Source organism: Solea senegalensis, linkage group LG8 (assembly GCF_019176455.1).
Source record: "Solea senegalensis isolate Sse05_10M linkage group LG8, IFAPA_SoseM_1, whole genome shotgun sequence".
Classification (NCBI taxonomy): domain Eukaryota; kingdom Metazoa; phylum Chordata; class Actinopteri; order Pleuronectiformes; family Soleidae; genus Solea; species Solea senegalensis.
The window spans coordinates 5,340,367-5,364,590 of record NC_058028.1 but is presented as its reverse complement, the minus strand read 5'-3'; the positions used below and the strand labels follow the sequence as shown (position 1 = coordinate 5,364,590).

At 41.0% G+C, this 24,224-nt stretch overlaps 1 protein-coding gene across 1 annotated transcript in view; it reads right to left on the bottom strand.

Annotated features, from left to right (window-relative positions):
• Window positions 1–5,934: 5,934 nt before the first annotated feature.
• The window catches only part of nectin3a (nectin cell adhesion molecule 3a), a 42,373-nt gene continuing 24,083 nt past the window's right edge, over window positions 5,935–24,224 (bottom strand). Inside the window, exons 3-6 of the mRNA XM_044032493.1 lie at window positions 20,758–21,057; window positions 18,477–18,594; window positions 14,719–14,870; window positions 5,935–10,857 (exon numbers count right to left, since the gene is read on the bottom strand). Coding sequence (XP_043888428.1) covers window positions 10,205–10,857; window positions 14,719–14,870; window positions 18,477–18,594; window positions 20,758–21,057 — 1,223 coding nt within the window. The 3' untranslated portion in view covers window positions 5,935–10,204. The remainder of the gene's footprint in view (window positions 10,858–14,718; window positions 14,871–18,476; window positions 18,595–20,757; window positions 21,058–24,224) is intronic.

Here is a 24,224-nt window from a genome sequence, read left to right as displayed (position 1 = left end):
CCAGTTTAATTTAATGTTGTGCAATAAGATATGCTGCTCTCAGTACTTTTCTTTAAACTGTCTCTGGAAAAAAAAAAAACTTTCTGAGTCAGCAGAGAGAGAAACGCAGCCTCGCAGCGCAGTGAGTGTTTCCATCGCAGACCTGGGAGCAGCACACAGGAGAGTCTGCTCTGAATGGACCTCAGTCACATCCACGCTAACAATGAGGCTCATTGATGAAATCCGTCATTGTCTGTCTGCGCTCACAGTCTCTTCGGGAATCGGCGCACAAAAGAGGGGTTTGTCACGGTGCCCGGCCTCAGTCTTTTGTCAGAAGTCAGTTTTTAAATCAGATTTACTGCTTTGAAGGTGAAACATGTTTCTAAATATGTGATGTTTCAATAAAAAAACTCCACTTTCTGAGATAAACACACAAGTACAAAGCACAAAGAGACTGTTTATATTAGCCCTGTCATGTCGGTAATTTATTGAATCATCCCCTTAATGTTCCACTCTACATCAAAATAATAAAAAAAAGTATAGTTTTAACTTGTAAACCATGAAGAGCAGAGTGAAACAGTAGAAAACTACAAAGAGGCTTTTTCAGCTTTAGGCAGCTTTTTTCAATATTTTATTTTATTTGGCTTTACTTTACTTTTTTGCACAGTCTGGCTGGTTTGTCCAAGAGAAACATGTTGGCACAATACGACGGCCTCCATAAAAGTACATGTAGAAGTTATTTAAAAACATCAAAACATTTTAGTGCAGGGGTGTCAAACTTAAATGAGTGTCTAATCTGGCCAAGAGGAGGCTGGTCCAGAGAAAAAAACAACTGTTGAGCAATATAATCTTAAAATTATAACACAATATTCCATCATGATACTGTAATTAACAAATGCATGATGATATCTTACAGACTTTCAAAGTAAAAGTGCTTGTTTTGATATGGCATGACAATAATAACATATTTATGATGCAAAAATCAATCCATCAATATCCAAAACAGAGAGATAAATCAAAAATACTGTAATTCAAACACCAAATAACATTATATATGTAATTTAATGTTGAGTGTAATACACTGAATTGTGTGTTTACAAGGTAAAACTAGTCAAATATTTTCATGATAACATGACCTCTGTTGCTTTTAACTGTGTATAAGTTGGTTGAAATGTCTCTTTCACAACAATAATATCAACAGAGTTGTTTTTCTTTGGGCTCAAAATCTTTTTGATGACTCATTTTGGACATGGGGGGGAGTTTATCAACTTCTATCCAATCAAGTGTTGTATAATTTGATTTGATGCTCCGCCCCCCAACCATGTGTCACACCATTACACTGATGTAATCAGAATCAGAAATACTTTATCGATCTCCAGAAAATAGCTGAGATTCACAGACTACACTAAGATTATGTACAATAAAATATTTACCTCTGTGTCAAATATACAAGAATAAATATGCACCAATATATAGTGTATAAACAGTATGTTTGCTAAATTTAAATTGCTACCAATTTCATAATCTGGATCCAATCCAGATGAAATTTAGTTTTATGGTAGAGTGTCTGATCCTGCATGAATTCACTAAATTACGTTCAAAACCGATGATTTTTGACAGAGATTTGTTTACATTTATTTACAGTTTTGCGCATTATAAGAGATGGGTATTCTTGAAACTGTGATATTTTTTTGTGGCGCCATCAGGAGGTCGATTCTTTCCATAATTTAGTTGTAATATACTTGGATGATGCCCATCACAAAAAACTGCAGACAGGAAGTTGTTCACAGATTAACCCACACTGATGAAAACATATTAAGCGTAATCACTATTTATCCACAACAAAATTGAATTTCTTTTGGCCTTTTTTTTCTCACACACTTCACACCAAAGACAGGAGCAGCGAGATGGCGCTTTTGTTCTAACACTCTCCTCCAAACTCTCCAAACTCCCTCAGACTCTGCAGCATTTCATTATTTCCAAACCCATGAACTCAAACAATTTGTGTGTTCAGCTTCAGCTCAGTCGGCTGAGCTCTTTGATGTCGGGCTCCCTGGTGCTGTGGTCGTCTTCATTAACGAAACAATCAGTGTTTCTGCAGAGGAGCGGAGGAGGAGAGTGGGAGCACTGAAGGGACAGGGACACCTCTGTTTCTCTCTTGTAAGCATATATATGATCAGAATCTGATCGTTCCTGACCGACTGACCAATGGATTTCTATAGTTAGTCTTGTTTGTCGCTGAAAAACAAGAAGTTTAAACAATATCGACGACAGAATTTTAATTTAAACGGTTACGTAGAGCTGCAGCGCGAAATTTCTTCTAAATTTTAAACTATCGCCTTCTACTGTATCGATCATTTACCACACCTACAATTAACCTCCGTCTCACTGGATCTACGTCATTGTTGTTGTTGTCGTCTGAGTGACCGAGAATCGCATTCTAAACCACCTCTGTATGTGGTTTGAATCATCTTTGGAAAAATCGAATCTTGTGTGTTTTTTAGCTGTTCAAACTGCCAAAAATTAAGCTTGATACTATCTGTGTATATATATATGCTTAAAAATGTGATTTGGGCTGCAGTCTAAATAAAGGCCTAGTTTGGATTAGCAGGATAAACAACAAAATAAAACTGCCATTATTATGTTTTCATGTATAATAAAGTCAAGCTACGGTTGTATCTGCTAGCTACTAGCTACACGCTAGCTCGAATTGGACGACTGTCTTTGTCCCAGTTTACAAACTATAGTTGGGAACTAATTTATTGATAAAAGTGCGTTAAACCTGCTACACTAGGTGGCGATATATACCCCTGTTTCAACTTCTTAGTACTAGGTGTTAAACAAGCCCAAATCAAGCTTTAGCTGGTACCTAGCATGTCAAGCGCTAAAACCGTACCTTTCTACCATCCATTAGCTTAAAAAATATTTAGTTCTCAAAGCTGAAAATGTACACGTCTGTTTTTCTTGCTGATTATTTTGTGGTCAAAGCCTGGAGGCAGAAAGTGTTTATGCCAGTTGACCGTATAGGCAACGGAAATAGTCTAAAGGTGGATTAACCATGAGGCAACTGGTCAGTTGTCTCTAAGGGTAAACCTGGAAATTTTTAAGGTAAGGTAAGTGATTAAGGGTGCAATATGAATCAAAAATATCAGTAGTTGTTTTAGTAGTTAGCCCTGAGGTATTTAAAGTGACTTTCAATGACAACTGTACAAAGTACAAAAAGTACAGAGACAAGGAGAAAAGTTTTGCAGATTTTCAGCACTTTGAAGTTTAAGTTTAAGGAGGAACCTGGATGACTCGGTCCCTTCTTTATACAATAACACAATAATTCACTTATTTCAAACATCTTGTAAACCTACAGAGAAAAATAAACAGGTATTTTTTTACGAGAATACTTTCCAAAGGTTAACGTCTGATCTGAATGTCAGCATCTTTGGGTGGGGCCTTTAAAGAATGCTGAAAAGAGCTACTGCTGTTTTTTTTACGAGGCAACAAAACTGAAACGCGTTTGCTGACAGATTCATTAAGTGTGAAAAAAAAAATGTACCCCTTGCAGCCATCTGCCCAAAACTTAACTTAAGAGAGGAGGAAGGAGAGGTAACCCAAGCCCACCAACACGGCGTTATTTACCCACAGCGCCTGCACAAACACGCAGATGGCAGCCGTGATGGATTAGGCCAAGGTGAGCCCTGGTCAGGCAGCAGCAGCACCAGCAGCGTGATAATAGAGTGAGTGCTTTTGGGCAGGGAGGACACGGATGCTGGAGTGATGAAAGTGACGTCCAGGACGGGAGATTTCTGTCCAACATACCTGAGAGGATTAAGTATCTGGTTTCTGCTCTTGCTCTTAATCTGGACCAGAGGGGACGACTGTCCCGGTGCAGAACAACAAATATTGATGGTGTTGGTGCCACCTCCAAAGCCAGGTTAACGCCGGGGGAATTAAAGAGCAGCACTTAAGAGTGGGAGGGTCTGGATTAACGGCGATCACCGCAAATATTTCTAGTGAATGTTCTTAGTTTGAGGAGAGAACAGGAGACACGTCTTACTCTCAGATTACAGACAGGTGACAGGATTGTGGGTGGTCAGTCAGACCGTCCATCTGACACAGGTGTGACACAGAAAAAAGAAAAAAAGTCTTCAGCTGTGTGAAGCGGTGATGAAGATGAAGAGGGTGCTGAGTTAGGACGGGACGCAGAGTCGTGTCACATGGGTCATTTAGTGACAATCACAGGTGTGGACAGTGGACGACACAGAAGGTGACGCAGATTAATGGTCACTGTCTGAAATCACCACAGTCACCACTTCACATCATCAGAGGAAAAATGTTTTGTTTTGTTTTGTTTCTATTTCCTTTCCCCCTTTCCTTTCGTTTCCTTTCCTTTCCCTACCTTTCCTTTTTTCCTTTCCTTCCAATGCATTTCCTATCTATCTACCTACCTACCTACCTATCCTGAAAACATCCTCACATTTTAGAGACATTTTAGTACATTTTCTCATAATTATTCAGTGCTAAACCTCATAACTTAGTGTGCAATGATTTTGTCATACCGACAGACAGGCAATTGTTTTCCCCACTTCACACACTGACGTTCTTTATAGATAAATAGATAAAAATAGATTATTCATCATCCATTAGATCAGAATATCCATTTTTGTTGCTTTATATCAATCATAATATTGTGAAACTGTCTTTTTTTTTGCTTGAATAAAAAGCAGTTTGTGATGTTTTTATCAGTGTCGGTGGAAGTTCACAGAATAAGTGATTTGATTTCTCAATAATCTTAAATTCCCCGTTGACTTTTTGGTGTGTGGCAAATCAATCTCAAATCTTTAAAGTAATCACAACATACATCATCTGGAGGGACGGAGAGATTGACATCTTGCAAAGATAATCTGTCGTCTTTCAAAAATGAGCGGTTACTTGATGACAGTGGAGAGAAAACGTCCACAGAAACAGATTTAAAGTCCATTTGTCTTTTGGTCATTTGGGGTACGAGGAGAAAAATGACCAGCTGTGTCGTTGTGTGACCGTTTCACTTAAGCAATATCACATTACTTATACATGTAGTAACAGTTTTAATGAACAACAGGCGCAGCTTTAATATTAAGTCTCCTTTCCACTGGTCAAAAACACATTAACATCCATTAACATCTCAACATAACCTAAGCAGTCAGCAACTGGTGGCCTGTGGACCAAAACTGGGCAGCCAGCATTAATATTTGACCCAAAGAGCAGTTTTAAGACATGAGTAACATGTGGCACATTCAATTTACTTTTCTTTTATTTTTCTTTAAACCAGCAACATACACAATACACAAGATTGAGTAGTTCAGATTAGAAGAAAAAACTGTTTTTTTCTGATAAAGATGTGATGTTTTGGTCGAAGACTAAATTGCTCTTAGGCTTTCTTCCCACCCCCCGGTCTACTAAATTAGATTTTTTTTTTTAAAAGATATTAAGTGTTTGAGATACGGATCAACACCTACTTCTGACGTCTTATAATGGATTCAAAGTGAATCTAAGCCTTAGCTGCGCCCTCTGCTGGACCACATGGTAATGACTTCAGATGATATCATGAGCTTCTAGGCTGTAGAACTTTTACGGTTCGGGTTTGATATTTTGCCCTCAAGTTGGAACATGTATCTTCATTTTTAATAAAAGGTTACAGCTCCGCTTGGTATAAGCACTTACGTAAAAAAAAGTTGTTAATTAGTTTAAGTTGAGATATTAGATCTAGATCCTGCAGCTCTGGGGTCACGTCACAGCTGCAGAATGAGGACAAAAAGAGAGGAAAAGCAGGAACTACGAGAGTGACAAGAGAGAAGAATGTTAATACAGTAATGTGATATGAAGAGAGAGAGGAGGAGAGAAAACGCTGAGACAGACAGACAGACAGAGAGAGATGCTCAAACACCCTCGTCTCTGAAAGCACAATCCCAGGACACACTTGAGTGCAATAATGATGCTCTTTTTATTGCAAACAAAGGAACAAAAATACAAGCTTCTGCACCGTCATCTCCGATTCCTGTGAGACATCAATCATTCAATGGAGAACAAAACCAAAACACAATCGGCCAGAAACTCTTCAGAACAAAATAGAAAACTGCAGAGAAAACAGCGTCGCTGCTCAAACTAATACTCTGTGAAAATGACAGACCTCATACAAAAAAATAATTATTCTCAATAATAATAATAATTATAATAACAATTAAAAAAAACAAAAAACAGCCAGCTTATTTACAGGACAATAATATTTTCTTTGAATCTGGCTTTCCTCAAATCCCAGTGAAACTATACTTTTGTTTTTCCTTTTTCTCGGTAACTAACTCGTGTTACACTCGTGTCCGTTCAAAGTGTTTAAGGCGCGACAATCAACCTCTTGTCTACTGCGACGTGTCGTTCGCGGCCACTCGTAAAATCCCGCGGTTGAAGACAATGTAATGATATTAAATTATGTGGAAACCTTTCAGTAATTGTCGTTTTTTTTTTTTGTTTTTTTTTTTAAAGTTTCTGTGCATTGCTCAGCCATTTCTAAGGCACCGACGCTTCAGTAGGGGAGACCAGAAAAACAAAACTGTACATGAACATAACATAAACTAAACCATGAGAGAAACAGCTAATCCTAAACTATCAGCATTATGTACATGTATACATGGGAAATTATGAGCGTGGTCGGCAACGAAATAACTTCCATGCAACCAAGACAAAAAGTAACAGATCCAAAAAAAGTTAAACATTCATCGCTTCAGTTCATTTTTAGGGCTGTAACGATTTTTACAGAAGTTTTCTGATTTTCCAGCTTCTTAAATGTGAATATTTTCTGGTTTCTTTGCTCCAGATCACAAAGAAATCATTAAAACTGGTTTTGGAAACATTTTCTGACATTTTTTAGAGAAAATGATTGACAAATTCATCAATTATGAAAGTAAAGACATTGCATACAAAAATGTGCAATTTCACTGAATCGACAGAATTTTGCCGTCACCAAATGCGATGAGAAACAAGAGTTAATTAAAAAGCTGAGAGGGTTTGAGGTGAGGCCCGCTCTTCTTTGAGTGTGGGCAGCAGCGGCAGATGTGCAGTGGCCGTGTGTGTGTGTGCGTGTGTGTGTGTGTGTGTGTGCGATGATGGGAGTGAGAGCGAGCTGAAAAAGATTAAAGCAGTTTATTCTCAGACATCTGAACCTTCAACCAAAGCCCTGACATGAAAAAACAAGGGTGGAGAAGGGATAAAAAAAGAGAAAGTGTGCACCCACACTATATAAAACCCCAATAAGTCAGAAAAAAAAAGGGAGACCTCAAAATATACCAATCCCCTCAGTTTTGATCTCACTCTGACACTCAAATATAGCTCCTCCTTCGAGAAACAAACACTCTGATTGATTAAACTGGGAAGTTTCCTAAAAAAAGACAAGGCTTTCGCTTTCATGTGAGGATTTAGAGCGGCCGCTTTGATCCTGAAACAGGGAAAAAAGAAGCACTAAGTGGAAAAGTGCGAGGTTCAAATCAAACGGTGAGAGATGAGATCAGTGATGAGGTCTTTTGTTTCGACTAAACGTCGCCGGGTTTGTTGTTTGTAGGAAAGAGAAAATAATATACACTGTATTTGTATAAATCCCTGGAGGGAGCCGTTACAGAGACAGCTCTAAACTGGATGGTTCTGCAACAAATTTCTTTTCTTTTCTTTTTTTTTTCTCTCCACTGGTGGATTAAGTTTCTAGTTTCCATGAACAGCGCTGCGTCTGCTCAAAGCCAAACCTCAACATTTGAGCCACTTGTGTGATCACTAATGATGTCAGACCCTCACAGTGTTTCCAAGGTATTTGAATAAAACTTCAAACACAAACAAAGTAAAGAAAAAAATCGTATTTTTATATATATATATATTTATATATAAAATAAGATTCAGTTTTTGCTTAGTTGCCATCATGAATCACGGCGGCTGTGGCGGCGGCGGCGGCTGCGTCGAGCAGAGAAACTGTTGGTGGTTTACGGAGCCACATAATGTCGGATGACGACAGCTGTTGTAGTCACATCTGGTAGTTATAACACGCCGCTTTGATCCTGCGCTTAAATAAAAAACTGTAATGACCAATTGGTGTTAGCTCTGCAGACAGAACGTGGAGGACGAGAGGGACGGAGGACGGAGGAGAAGACGGGCCTGTTGTCATGGACGAAGCCCAGGGAACGCTGACACACAAACACAGTCGTGCGTCTTCGCGGCCAGAGCTGCATTTAATACTGATATTTGTGTTCTAATCTATACGATTCTCATGCTGCAGCCCGACGTGTTTACATTGAGTGATTACGGGTTTTTGTGGTGACGGCAGGACGCCAATCCTGGGATTCACAGAAAACTGGACTCCTGAAATCAATGAAATCTGACGCAAATTCATCAGCTCCCGAGGCTGAAGTTACTGATCCCTCTGCTACTGCTGCTTCACAGTAAAGTGAATATGTGTCAGTTTAAGGCCGTTCACATGCAGCTTCTAACAAAACAAAACGCTTGAAAAACACGGGGAAATAAGTTAAACCAACTTGAGCCACAGCACCTGTGAGGCTGCACTTCTGGTTTGTTGATCGGCAACTCATTCGCTAATCGATTAAATGGTTGAAACTGAATCATTCTGGTTTGTGGACAAAACCGAGACATTTCGAGATTCATCGATTATAAAAAATAACTTTTTTTGTGAATAACTGTGTGGACAACACATCATGAGAACATCATGATTTTGAGGTTTGGGTAACGTTGATCAACATTTTCTGAAATCAAGAGAGAAAAAAACAACAAATGAAAACAAAGGAAATGCTTCCAGAGCTTCATCTGGATGATGGAGGTTTCTGAGCTTATTTTGGAGTTGACAAAGACCAGTTTGACCTTTGACATCTTTGGTCAAAGTATCAAAACACACACTCTTGAAAATAATGTGTTTGTGCCTAAAAGACAGTGCGTGTGAACGGCCTGACACGGGAGGCCACAGGTCGCGTCCGTCACATGATGTCTGCATTGTCGATCACATTATGACCAAAAAAAACGCACAACATTTGAGCTTCGACACATAAATATGATCTGACTGCCTGGTGCTCACGCTGCTGCTCAGACAGAAACATTTAAACATTAAACATTTCTCAGCTTTTCCCACACGCAGCAGCGCTCGCAAAGTGGAGCGACAGACCCACAGTGCAAAGTTCAGGCAAGACTTAATGCGGCTCCATTTAAAGTGAATGAGAAGTGTTTCAGTTTAATGCCTCCACCTGTGCTGAGGCTCTTATTTTGAAACAGCCATAGGAAACAATTGATTTAACTTTAACTACAGTACGACTGACTGCTTGAGCTCAGAAAAGAGGACCTACAAAATGATTCTTAACATTTTTTCTTTTCATAACCACATAGAGTTTGATTTTTGTAAAAGGGAAACGGAGCAACACCAATTAATTATTTGACTAAAAGTGCTCCAGCATCTAAACTTTTCTGTCCTGACTTTGTGTAACGAAATGCTCCCATGGTTTTGTTTTCAGAGTTCATCAAAGCAAAACCACATGATGACTTTGTTTGGTAAAGGCGAACTGAAGATTCATGAATAATTAACACAAGATACTTTTGCTCACAACCTCACAAACGTCCTTCTTTCCCCTCAGTGAAATGCCTTTGTATGTCTCCCTTTTAGTCATGTTACTTTCCCTTTACCTCGATGATATTTTCTTTTGCCGTGTAAAAAGAAAACCATGCAGTATAATTTGCTGTAAGTACTGTAAGTCTGCAGCCATGATAAAGGTATCACCTGTAAGAAAAAGCTGTCATCACTCAGTGGAGCAACTGTCAAAATTCCACAGCAGTCGTGAGGTTTTTATGGGAGTCGAGCTCAGTCAGACGTGGATATAAATACTTCAGCAACGAGGGCCTGAACACCTGACCAGTGGCCTGTTAAAGACAGGTGCAAATGCAAAACGAGCAGAAAACAAAACTCATTCACGTCACTTGAGACTTCTCTTTAAGCCGCGGCCTCGACGAGGCCGACACCGGCGCATCTGTGACTCGTCGAAAAGCTACGCGAGTGAAGTACAATCCAGAAAACGTGTCCTTAAGGTTAAGTGGTTACAATCAAGGTGGAGCAGTACTGTTCAAAGAGCTCACTGCGAAATGACACAACCTATAACGATATTTATATCTGCCACTCGTTAAATTATTCTCAGTCTTTTGTCCGTTTGATTTTCTCTTCCTCTCAAACATACCACTCTCTGCGTGAGATCACAGATCCGTCCATGTGCGAGACATAGTCGCTGTCCGTACCATTGTCATAGCAGTCCTCCGGTAGGTAGGGGGAGCCGTTGTTCCCTATGGGGCTGTGCACGGGAGGCCCACATGGATGCATATTTTGGGTGTAGTGATCAGGGTAGTAGTTTCCCTCCTTGAGACTCCTGTGGATGTCGCCCTTGTCGGCCCAGTCGTCTCTGTCCTTGCGTTCGGGGGTGTAGTCGGGATAAATTATGTCTCCGCCCAGTTTTGGTTTCAGCTCCTGGCTGCCTTTGCTCGTCTTGTCGCCGTAGACCTCCTGCAGCTCGTGCGGCTGCAGCACGTCCAGCTGGGACTCCTTCTGCATGTCGGAGGGTCCCAGGTACTGTTTGGTGTAGTAGTCGCCCCTGAAGGTCCTGCGCTGACGCATGAAACAAACCCCGCCCAGGATGAGCAGCAGGATCAGGAACAGAACTCCACCCACGGCCCCGCCGATGATGGTGCCCAGGCTGCTGTCGGTTAAAGAGGCCAGGGTCGGGGACGTGAACAGGGCTCTCTGCTGGTCCACGGCAGTGCCAGTTCTAGAAGTGTCGTGACGGAGGGGTGCAGTGGTGCTGGGGCCTGCGGTGGTGGGGGGAGGATCTACAGGGTGAACATGTGAAAAAGAGATTAAAACCAGAGAGGAAGGAAGGATGGAGTGACAAATTAAAGGGCTGTGGAGGAGAGAGACTGCACTTAATGCTCTGTAACAACCGACGAGGCAGGTACGAGTGTTTTTTAGATTAATTTAACCACACTGAGCCGCGTCGGAGTAGAGAGTGAGACATTGTCCTCCTGAGACCAAGGAATCTGTTGAAAGCTGTGCCGTAGAGCAAAAAAAGGGGGGAAATAAAGGGGAGCAGAAAGAGGCTAAAGTGCTAAATGTCATTGTGTGCGAGAATGAGAGAGACAGAGAGGGATATGAGGACATGCACTCATGAGCATTTGAGTGGAAGCAATTAGCCTCCCCTCCACCCTTGCTTTCTCTCTAAACCCTGCAATGGGGAAGTCATGTGAGAAGATCAAACACTGTGATCGATGTGAAGTTCCTGCATCTGATTTGTCCTCCTGTGACCTGCGTTTGTGACAGCAGCCAGAGACAGAGACAGAGGAGCTGTGAGGAGCTCAAGGTCAGGATAATCGTCTCCATTCTGCCCTCCAGCCTCTGAGGCTAAGAGCAGCCTGATACCAGTTGATCTCTACACTGGAACATCAAAAGCAAAACAAAGCTAACACAGGTCTGCTTCTGCAGGAGGTCCAGACGTTCATTTTCAAAACCAGAACCTGTGCTGATACTGAAATGTGTCTTAAATCGCAATATTTAACAGAGTAGTCTGGTGTATTTAGCGACAGCACTGCTCAAAGCCTGCGATCATGAGCTGAATCACAACCCCTGCCGCCTATTTTGGTCAGTTGGAGTCTGTACGACTGAACGATTCGGTGAACAAATCTGATTCTAATGATTCAGTACACTGAAAACAACTGCTTTGCCCGTAACTAGTTTGTGTGGTTGTGCGGTTGTGACATCACGGCAGTTTTGCGCAGCCGTTGAGGAGTTACTATGAATTACGAGTGTTTAATGGAAACTGTTTATCTTTGGTCAGTGCCGAAGTATCAATACGTGTCTAGAAAAACTTTGCCGCTTTCATTATGTACGTTACATTTATTACAACTTAGCTTTCAGATGCTTGGGAAGCTGAAAATGCTAGCAAACTGTGCTAACATTTTTTCCAGATATCATGGTTGACAATAGTTTGAACTGACTTTGCAAAATTGTATCATAAGTAGAAAAGTAATCGGGAGTAAAACCACTAACAAATACAACAGTGTATCAATGTGCTTTCGCAAAGCTAACAATTCTGCTGATGCTAACAGAACTGCAACCTTCCAGCTCTGACACAGATAGAAACACGACTGAAGCTAACACAACACTTATGGTGAAATGTGTAGCTACTTACTCAAGACTCTGTTGGCATCACTTTTAAGAACTTGTAATTTATGCACTAAATAATCCCAGAGATGTGAGTCAAACAGCAGCCACAGAAGTCAGTCCAAACGGGGGAACATGACTCGAGGGGGGGAGAAAAACGGCTGATGTCACATGGCTCTCGCTCAGTTTATTGTGAAAGACTTAGAACTCTTTTCTACACTGAAGTCCATTAATTTAAACCTGAAGTGCCTGGTCTCTCATGGTGATGTGAGAGGTACTCCCTCAGCATTAAATTACAGAGTAGTATCTATAGGAGTATTGATAACCAGTATCGGTATCGGATAAAATCCAAACAATTCTTATCCCTGACTGCGTGTGAGCTTGCAGGGTCAGGGCCTGAGAGCGAGGATGACAAAAAACAGATAAAGGTCAGTGAAGTGATGCACTGGCAATCATCTGCTTTTGTCAGTCACTATCACTCTTTTCCCTGCAGCAGGACATTTTAGACTTTATGAGCATCTGCAACCATGTAGCTGATCATCTGAGAGAAACGCAGCCAAAAACCACAAGACTGCAGAGACAACTGGGAATGTGAAACAGCTACACTACACCAGGCAGCCATGGAGGGGGGCAGGGAGGGAGGGAATAAAACTGAGCTCAACCTGGCTATCTCCACAGGGGGAGAGAGGCGGGAGGCAGCAGGCCGCATGGCCAAGTCTTAATATTTGACAAGAGAAGCAAGATAATTGCTCAGTGCAAGTCCGTCCTGGACAGGATGTCAGCTGTGCTTTCGTTTGGAGCAGGACTCCAAACCAGGCCTGAGCACAGATGGAGCCTGACAGTGTTTTTTTTGCTGGGGCTTTTCCAGCTCTTTCCTTCTTGACAGTGAGAAAGAAAAAAGGACCTCAAGTGTTAGCGGAGTACATGTCTCCAAAAGCAGCAGTTGCTTTGTTTGGAATAGGATTTAAAAAAAACCAAAAAAAAACCACACACAGCAGTGGAGAAGTGAAAATATAAAGAAAAAAGAGAGATGCAGGGTTCTCAGCATCCACACCCCAACTTTATAACAATGAACTCAAGTAGCAAACTATGACCAGACAGAGGAAACACTTTTAAGAGTCTCCTGACGATGATTTATATCAACAGAAATCCCAGCTGCTCACATCGTGATGCAGGGAAAGCCCTTTTGATGTTTTACAATTTCCCCCGTGTTACTATTTGTTTAGTGCAATTGTCAAAAGTTAAATTATTGTAAACTGAAACATTTTCAGGAGTAAAATGTATGGTTAAATGACATATTTTAAAAGCCCAATGTGTAAAATTAAGATAAATTTACTTGAATTTTTATAACATACATTATACATACTATTTTATAACTGTACGATCACGTCATTGTATGAAATTATCCCAGAATGAGTCATTTATATTTATATCAGGAGCCTTGTCAGACCACCATGTTTTTACAGTGGCCCACAAAGGACAAACTAAACACCTACCACCTGTCGTTTGGACTCAGAGAGTCTCTGTCCTGAATGTTTCCATCTGGAAAGAGACTCTAGGTTTTGATGCTAGCTGATCAAAAAGTGTGTTCTCCAACAGGGGGTGAAAATCACAGGTTACCTCACGATACGATACGCGATACATGGTCCACGATACCAATAATATCACAATACAACAAATCACAATATCTGTCTGAAGAAAACAAAATGTGAAAAGTGCAGGATTTCTCCATTTAGCATTGAACGTGGGTTTGGGGTAGCTTCCCCCACCATTATCCCGCCGTAAACTCCCTCTTCTTCAGCAAGGTAACATCTACTTAAGTTCCCCTCATCCATTTGAGCAGTGCTGCAGCTAGTGGATATGAAGTAGCGATGCCCGGTGAGTTAAACTGGCACTACATTAGAGCTTAATTTGTTAATTAAAACATCAATATTTGTATCGATCACCATATTGCATGCGGAAGGACGACAATATATCACCAAATCGATATTTTGACTCACACCTACTTGAAAGGTGAGGGTGAGGCGAGGGATATTCAGCTGCAACACGTATCTTAACCAATAAATGTTGCTAAGTTTTACACACTGTACCTTTAACGAGGTACAGAACCACACAGTATATCCGTGTATTACGAATCTGTGATCACACTCCAGCACCATTTCCCGCTGTGAAACCTGACCTTAAAACACAACAAAGCGCAAGGCTACATGGGCGCAAACTTTGCCAAAGCAGCGGGGGTAAACATCGTATCTTCAAAATCTAATGTTGTCGAAACCACAGCAAAACACGTTTGGAAGTGATACTCCTAATCTGCACTCTGTGCACTGCTGCTGCCAGGAATGTGTGAAAGTGGATCTGGGCACAGGCATCTATATGGACTGGCTTCGCTCTGCTTTAAGTGTTTAACTGAAGCTGTTTGTACCGGGAGGGTAATCTTACATCAAACAGGGCAAGACGAGTGTCAAAAGACACACTTATCTTAATTATTAATGGCAGTTTATCAAGTGAATGGATGGTTAGAGGTCAGGACTCACCGTGCACCCAGAGGTTAACATTCTGACTGCGGAGTCCGATGTCATTCATCACCTCACAGCGATAAACTCCGGAGTCATTCCGCTCCAGCGGGCGGGTGAAAGCAAAGGTGTTGTTTGAGACGTCGACACCTTCGGGCATTAATCCATCCAACCTGTGCAAAAGTGAAAACTTCATGAGTCAAGAGTCAAGTTTATTGCATCTATTAAAATGGAAATTGGAGGGGAGAAGATTTTTATTTGACTTAAGTTGGACTTGCAGCCAGCGAGAAAGCAATTACCAGGAAATGACTTCATGAAGACTCATCAAATAAAGACCAATGGCTTGATATTGTCAAGGAGATTTTTCTTTTTTTTTTAAATCATGGAAAAGTTTACTAGTTAAAGCCAAGAACTGGGAAAAGTTGGATATTTCTATGGCACCAACATAAAATTCCTGATCACAATGTAATGGTAAGCTAAAATACTGCCAGACAACTGTTCATATTGTTTAGTTTTTCCATTTGTTGCTGCTGCTTATTGTGACTTGTGTGGACATTTATATGCTGTATTTTTACATTTCTGTGGAAATTCATTTAAAGACATGCAGTGGTAATTTCCTCCTAACTGTGCAGTATATTACCATTTGGAAAATTGTCATAGCTGGGGCTGCAGCGATCAATTATTCTTTCGATTAATCAATTGATCAAAAACACAAAATGAGTGATTTCTTTGTTGAATGAAGAAAAGAAACTAGAAAATATTCACATTTAAGAGCAGAAAAATGTGAGAACTTGCTTTAACTTATAAATAAAAGGCAATCAAAAAATGAGGCATGCACGACATTATCAAGATCCCCTGATACAACTTATGACTGAAACAGTAGGCTGAATAGGCTCCTCCCTCCCTGACGTCTATGCGTGTGCACTCATCAACTGGTATATTTTTTATGTTTTCCTTCTTTTGCACATAGAGAACATGTATATCTATATCTGCTGTGACATGAGCATGAAAAATATTCTGTTCATTTCATTGTTAAGTGTATTGCACCAAACACCATATAAGATATTGGTAAAAAGTCCAATATCACACATTCCTTATTCGAAATAGTTAATTAATAATAATCAATGAATCATTGGAGCGATAGTCATATCCATCAACACTTAAATATGTTGCAATAACTTGAGGAGTGTGACTGAATGTCCCACAGATCACTGCTGTGTTGGTTCAGTTTGGCCTGTTGCAACTATTATACGATCACGTGACCGCGGTAACATGAGCCGGGTGCTCTTCCATCAGTGGAGGGGAAGAGATTTCTACATGAACAGAAGGCCGAGAGAAAAGAAAAGAAAATAAAGAGCTTGGCTGTCTAGACTTCACTTGTACTGTCAGCCCAAATGAGACCCATGTTTCTTGTTTTCAAAGCAAGATGATGACAAAGAGCTGCCAATAGACCAGTGTTGCTGTGATGCATGAACTGTTTGGAATCTTTTATTTATAGCACGCAGTCTTCCCGATGGGTGCAGCAGTGCATCCGACAGCTCCAGTGTCCACGCTCCAAAGTTAAGCTGGAGGTAATTTACAGACTGGAGCGTCTTCACTGCCTGATATAGGGTTTATCTGAACACAGTTTAAATCCATCTGTTGTTCTGACGGCTGCGACCAAAACGTTGCAGTGCACGTTGCAGCTTTTACTTGAACTTATTCATAGCTGTCGTCCTGACTGAGCCTTTCTCTCTTTCTCAGAGAGCTGCAGCCTACGTGTGTGTGTGTGTGTGAGAAAAACACTAACAGCACAGTCAGAGCAGAAGCCTGATTTTCTAATTTCCCCCCGATTCACTGCTCCGCTTTATGCATTCAGTGAAGTCACAGTCTCAGTTACAAATGTCAAAACAACCAAGTTCAATGGTGCCTCTGTGTTTCTGTGAAGACACGAGGAGGACTTTTTTGTCGTGAGGCTGAGGGAAGATTGAGATGAGCGTGTCCTACAGCTCTTCGTGTGTCTACGGAGAGAAGAGAGGAGCAGCTGATCGCAACACATGCCGGCGATTTCCCACTTTTTGGGTTCTGAGCCGTGATTTTTGACGGCAAATGTGAAATGTGGCTGTCTGCTCACGTCTGCACCCTCATTAGCAGGAACAAGGAAGTCAGTTTAGTGTTGTCACCTCCATGTTTTAACATCAGGGAGCTGCTAATTTTGGCCAATCTTTGGGCAAAAAAAGATGCAAAGTTGAGCAAATGTTGCAAGGACTGGTTGATTTTGTCTTAATTGTTGCGATCGCAAAATCCTGTAGGGATTGATCTGTGCAGTTTGTTGCAATTGTTGCCTTTTTGTTACCAAGAAAATGTGCACACAAGAAAATAAAAACTCATCACTCTACTTTCTACTTGTGTAATCGTGTGCTGTTGTGGCTACTAAGTGGTGAATACCTTCAGTAAATGATTACATTATTAAACACATGAGTCACTGACTGCTGCACAAGCAGAGGAGTCTGGCGTCCATTATTTACATTCTGTTCATATTATGTACAGCACAAGACTGTAAACCCTGCAACTGGTAAACCCCCGTGTATGTGGGACATAGATATGTTTCTGGCATATTTGCAATAAACAGTTTTGACATAATATATGACGGGTGCAGCTAAACTGTGTAACGAGCACATTTTCTCATGCACAATGCAGTTTTCTTTGCTTAATAAAAGCAAGGAAAAGGTCTTGAAAAAGGACTTGAGCTTGACAGCATTTTAAGTTTGTTTTCCAAGACAAATATCCCACAAGCCTTTCTACTGTATCTCAGAGTGAACTGCAGTTAGAGGTTTTCTGCTTCACTTCCACACAGTGACGTCTTTACTCACGCAGCACTGAGCCACCATGAGAGACTGAATTCCCAGGAACCTCTGCATTAGTTTCAGAGTTACACTCGGTTCACTCTCATCACACTACAAACGAGTGTCTCTCTAAATTTCGTTTGTGGTTTCGTACAAAGCACGTGCGGCGGCGATATGAGAGATAACGGAACATTTATGAAGTAGGACAGTTCCTTTTTCAGCTAACAATACACACACATGCACATCATAGGAGTTCTTCTAGAAAACAAAGAGTATGAGGGCAACACTGATAGCGAGAGAGCAGAGCAACTAAGTGGGATGACGGGGAGCTTTTGAAACTTTAAGTTGAAAGGGGGCATTCTAAAGCTCCCTCAGGGAGACTGTTCGATCTCACTTTTGGAACAGATTTTCTCATCTTTAAGACAGTAAAAACTTTTTATCTCCTTCTACTCCAGGCTCTTCTTCAGTTTCTTCCGCTGTGTGCCGTGGGACTACATTTTAAATGCCTTAACCACTCCATAAACAAGCATCAAAGTGCACCAAAGCTGTGTAACATAATGTTAAGTAGCATAATGAATAGCATCCAACCCTTAATTGTCCATTTTGGTGAGAGGTTTTCATTTCATTGTGATAAATATCAATATTGACTGATTTTAGTCAATAACTCATATTGTCTAGCCCTAGAAATATTATGGCTGCAGAATGTTTCGCCTCAGATTTGTAAAAAGTGTTTGTTTTCTGTCCATAAAGAATTCAAGACCATAACTAACTGATTTAATTCAGGAGCATGATTCAATCTTCAATAATCTTACTTTTTATAGCAACATTTATCATTATTGACTGTTTTTCTTTAAATTATGACAATGTTTTTGACAATAAAACCCCAACCTGACTGCCACAACTATGATGGCCTTTAAACTGACAATCTGAAGTGGACATTGTGGAGATACTGACCTGATCCATGTGAAGTGTCGGGCCGGTGGGTTGGCTTTGGCTCCACAGGTGAACTTCACATTCTCCTGACCCACATACCAGTTTTTGTCCAGTCCAGTTATTGATACCATCGGTGCAACTGAGAGACAAAACAAGAAAAGTGTCATGACGTTAAAGAGTAACACAAGACACGATGAAGGATAAATTACCTATCATTAAGGCCGTGTTATATTTTAACAAACAACAGGCTGCGGTCTGCCTTGATAACTTAAAATAGTGAGAACCACGCAGACAGAAGTGCTTTTTATTTCAGTGTAATAATCAGTCACTGTGACAACGAGCTTTTAGCGAAAGGAACAAAGTGTGCATTCAAAGCACAGAAACCCAGCCATGACAGAAACAAAGGACTGTAGCAGCCACGATACGAGACCTGCTGCTGAACCTCAGCCAAGAAAACAAACAAATGGCCCCAGGTTGGTGGAAAGTTAGAAAATGACAGACTCACTCAGACAGTGAATCTACTGCACCTCATAATAAACTCTGCTGCCAACTACCGACTATGACACAGGGAAAAAAACACAACAAAGCAGGGCCTAAGTGAAGCCTCGCACGTGTCACTGTAATAAAACATGGCAAACATGGACTTAGATATCCAATTGTTCATTTTGATTTCCCTGGAGGACAAATGAGGAACTCATTACAGCACACAGGAAGATGTCTCGGCTCATTGTGTCCACTGACCCTTTTCATGCAGTTCAACATTAAAATTGTGCTTCTTTTGCACTTAAAATCCCTTGCCTCTGCATTTGACATGATTTATTGAGCTGGGAAGCCTCTTTCTTCCTGTATTAACCTCGGTTTTTCTGCGTCTCCATCCGCAGTCTCCTGCTACTTGTGTTCCTGCTGAGGTCTGATCAATATTTCATAAAATACCTTCATTAGGCTGCACTCACACACACCAAACACAGTAACCCTTATTACTGCTTGCCAAGGAAGTATGCATCAATGATTATAACATTAAGATGACTCCTAAATGGCCTCTTTATGGGCAGAGAATAAAAGGTAGTAAGTAGAGTATTCATAAATCAAGCTATCGGCATTTGTTTATATCAATAAGATATACTGTCCCTTCAAAGGCCTCCACAGTTAGAGCTATAGTTACAGTCATTATTTTGTTATATAAAGTGATCAGTATTATTAACTTTTGTTATTTCAGGGAAATTTAACAGCAGCAGGTACTGTTTTTGAAATGAATTTGTCATAGCTGACTGCATGGAATTTACCTCATATCATATCTATGTCCAATCTTTGGAGGTGAAAGTAAAACCAAAACGCTTTAATTTGTTGTTTTTACAGGTGCTGCTGCCATTTTCAAGAAACCTCATAAAAAAAAAAAAAAACACACTAAAACTCCCTTTGTCTAATTCTCAGGACTTTCCAACTTCATGTACATTTTTGTGGCTGACCCGAGCCCCAGACCATAAAAAACAGCCCATCATGAATATACAGTCTACGATAAACTTTTTGATTGTGCATTAAATGTGATGGTGAATATTTACAGCAGCAGGATGTTGGATGTGAGACCGGCTCTAAATAAACTGCAAAATCCATTTTCATCACAGTGAAAGCATACTCTGTATTTCCCAGAGCAACAATGTGGCTCATTTTTTCTTTTAATTGCTTTTAAAAACACCAGCTTTTCTTGTCCAGTGAGAAAAACAAACTCTAATTCCAAAGTTAAAGACGCAGTGTGTAACTTTAATGCATTAATGAATGCCTGTAGCCTGGGTGAACCCACCTGCCAGTGCCAGTGATGCAGTGATATTTTCCGTCGCTCTACATACAATTGCATACAGAGGTATTTTCATCTACGTCCGTTGGTCACGCCTCTTGAAAGTGGGAGGTGACTACTACAAACTTTCCAGACTAGAACGTCTTTTACATTCAAGCCACTTCCAAATCAGCTCATACAATCCCAGTGAAGCCTATGAGCTCCACACAACGCTCCAGTGACATTCCCACACTGCACACAGGAAGTGATTCATTTCATATCGCATAGGCCGAAAGTGAGTAATGCAAGATGGCTGCAAAAGGATAGACGAGAGTATAGAAAAAGTACCTACAACAGGTGTAAAATCCACCTCTAAAGCCTGTGCAGCGGTCTGTTGGGATACAAGCTGATAGCATATGGGTAGTGCAGGGGTGTGTGTGGTTGTGTGCATCACCTACACATATATATGTCATGTTCTCATTTCAACTTCTTCACACGGGAATAAAGGATGTGTTTTAGTTTGACACTTACACTGAATGTTCAGCGTGTAGGGGATGCGGAAGTCTGTTTGCAAGGCCGGGTGGCGCACCACGCAGGTGAGCACCTTCCCCTGGGCGTAGCTCTGCGGCTTCCACAGGTACTGCACATGAACAGTGGTGGTGCTGTTGGGCTCCTCCTGATTCTGCCTCTCGCTTCGCCCGTACAGCTCTGTCTCCCAGAAGACCTCGGCGGCGGGACGTCCGCGCTCGGCTATGCAGGTGGCCACCAGCGACTCGTTCGTGCCGTCCAGCAGAGCTGTGGGGCCGGCGGACACGTAGACCTTAGGCTCCACTGAGAAGGAAAGGAGGAAAGGGGGAAGGAGGAGATGACAGAACGGAGAAATTATCACTATATGAATGTGGATCATTTGTATGAATAAATCATGTACATCCCTTCATATATGAAAGTAGCCTTGGTATACTTAACTGCTAAAGAGCACAGATTGACTTCTTCCATTTCACATATGCATTAAAAATTGATGGACCATGCTATTCAATCATATGGAGGCACTTCAATGGAAACATAGTGTGGTTGTTTTTATTGCCGTCTGTCAAGCACATAATGTGTTTGAGAGAGGAAATAACACAGCTTTTAGCATCTGATAGGAAATTGTACGGTTCCGAAACACACATCAGTGCTTGGTGTTTCCATTTGACTTTAAGGGAAAGAAAAACCCTAAATATTACACAATCTAGGGCTACTATGACTCAACACTGTAGTACAGGGATTCCCACAGATGGGTCCCAAGAGATATTTGGGGGTCTCCAGACTAATTTTCAGAATTTTCCCCAACCTTAAGTTAAATTTGCTCTTCTCACGACTGATATTGTGATTTGGGTCATGATCTTTAAAAAGTGGGTCCCGATATAGAACGTTTGGGAAACACTACTGTTGTGTTGTGTTTATATTTGACTCTGTTGTACTGGAAGATGAGGAGCAACAGTAATGCACACTTCTCAGTGCTTTTGAGCTGAGGTAACATTACACCGACTTCCTGGGAATGACTGGGGGGTATTAGATGCAACAAGGATTTTCTCAACAGTGAGTTAAATCTGATCCATACAAGAGGGACGTGACCAGAATAACACAACCTTTTACCTGCTTTCCAAAGCCACACTGGCCGAGAACAAACACACATGTTTATTACTCACAAAGTGTCAGAAAATGACACTCAGGGAAAGTTCAGCAAGACAAAGGACAGACCAAATACTCAAGTGTGCTAAAGGAGGCAGGAGGACGAAACCGAGAGGTAGTGAAGTAGCCACACAGGTTAAACGAGGTTAAACATGTTCCAAGATCGATAAAGAACTTCCCTCTTAGGTTAATTTCGTCTTCTTTGTCTGGCCGTGCACAGCCTCATCCGTCTCTGTCCCTCTTAAGACAGCAGTAACAGCTGTCCCACTAACTGCAATAGTGACAGTTTTAAAGGCGGCACGTGGGGGCACACAGCAGCCTAATCCACAAGACAAGGCCATAACCTTTATGACACCTGCCGCCGCCTCCACCTCCACTCCTCTACCCGGGCCGGACGGAAAGTCCAACAACGAATTCAATAACGTCTGACACCCCCCTTTTTCCAAAAATAACCCAGCGTGTCCTCCTGTGTCCAAGAGCAGGGGTGGGGACGCTGCTCTCAGTTATCCACCTCACATTTCTTCCCTCGCTTCTCTCGGCCCCACCTCGCAGGCCTCAGACTATAAACAGTAGTTGTTCTATGTTAGGAGGTGAGCGGGAGCTGGCTCAAGCTTCAGAATAACTAAATCAGAGAGACGTGTTAATATGGAGTGGCTGTCAGGAAGGGAGGGGACGCCGCAGTGGAGTGCAAATGCTTTAGGGGAAAACAGGGGAAAGACTTCCTTTCATTGGCTGCACTTTCTGTTGAACATATACACACTCGCAGCACTGACGTCAGAGATGGAAACTGAAGAGAATTAGCTGGATGTGCATTGGTCATGCATCAAGTCTGGCCATTTTTACAGTAGGATTTATCAGAATCACAATCTTTATTACTCTGTAGGGAGAAACTGGCAGCATACAAGTTTCTCCATCAAGCATTAAAGGTATAATAGGGAGCATTTCTGTATTAAACTATTTACAAATTTAAAAACATTTCCAACACTCTCTAAATTCACAGAAATGTGTTTTTCTATGGATTGGTTTAAACATCCAGGGAAAACCAGTTTGGGAAGAAATATTCAGTACTACTAGCTAAATAATTAGTTATTTTTATGTTTGTTTGTTTTTTACATTTTATTGTGTTTATTTCTCTTTATGTCATTGATCCTGACTGCTCATTGCCTTTTGCTGCTGAAGTGCAAATGCACAGAGGAACTGTCACTATCCAAACCTAAACCAGAAACCCAATTTGTTCCCTGAATGCGGCTACTTCCTGTCAAAACAGGCTACTTCCTGTCAGCACAATTCACGGCAGTTGAAGCGATTTTGAATAAAGCAGTGTAATATTTCGTTTTAGTGGTTATTCTTATTACATAAACACATGTTGGGGTTTGGTTTTTTGTGTCATATTGGCTTTTTGTCCACATGAAACCAGTGATTTGGGAAAAACTGGTGAATTTCCGTGGCAGCACATATAGGCGAATATACTTCATCTTGCTCTGGGGGGTTCCTGTAGAAAACGTTTTAAGAATAAAAAAGAAAAAGATCGTTCTGATAAAGTTCTGTTTCTGTGTGGATACAGCCTTTGTTTTGTATAAATAATATTATATATATATATATATATATATACATATATATATGTAGAGAGAGAGAGAGAGAGCAAATGAGAGAGAGAATGTATAGCAACATGCCAAAAAATAACAGCTTAATGACTCATACGAAACAGACACAGGGAAAAAACCCAACATTACTTGAATCGTGTGAAAGGAGAATTGAAAGTTTTTCATATAAAAGGAAACTATGACACCACAGCTGAAACCATCTCTGTGGGGTTATTTTCTTTTTTTTTGTTAAAAAGTCAAAAAAATGGAGAAGAAAAATAAGAGGCGGCATTACTGGTCACACGAAGGAACGGCCAAGTTTAAATCAAAAGAGACTGCAGTTTATAGTTTGCGGATGGAGCTTAAAATGCTTGTAGCTTACGTAGTTGAAGAATTGTGTGCAGTAGTTACTGCTTATCAATAACATCTTGCCATCTTAATGTGTGTGCATGTGTTGTTTTCATAAAAGTCAATTGTTGTTGGGTAGATTTCCCATTGACCTGTCAGCAGTTAAAAAACAAAGGGTCGCTCTAATTCATTCAATACGTGTTGTATTTGCTTCCTTTGCTTCCTTCCCACTGCTTGTGAGTGGGCCTTCAGTGCTTGATGAATTGTAGCGGAAACAAAGCTGAAAAACAAAAGCAAGTGACAGTTTTGAGCCAATACACACACTGTGTGTTTTATGATGCTGATCAAACGCGAAACATTGTTTCTGTAATGAGTGCAACTCCTGAAATTAAG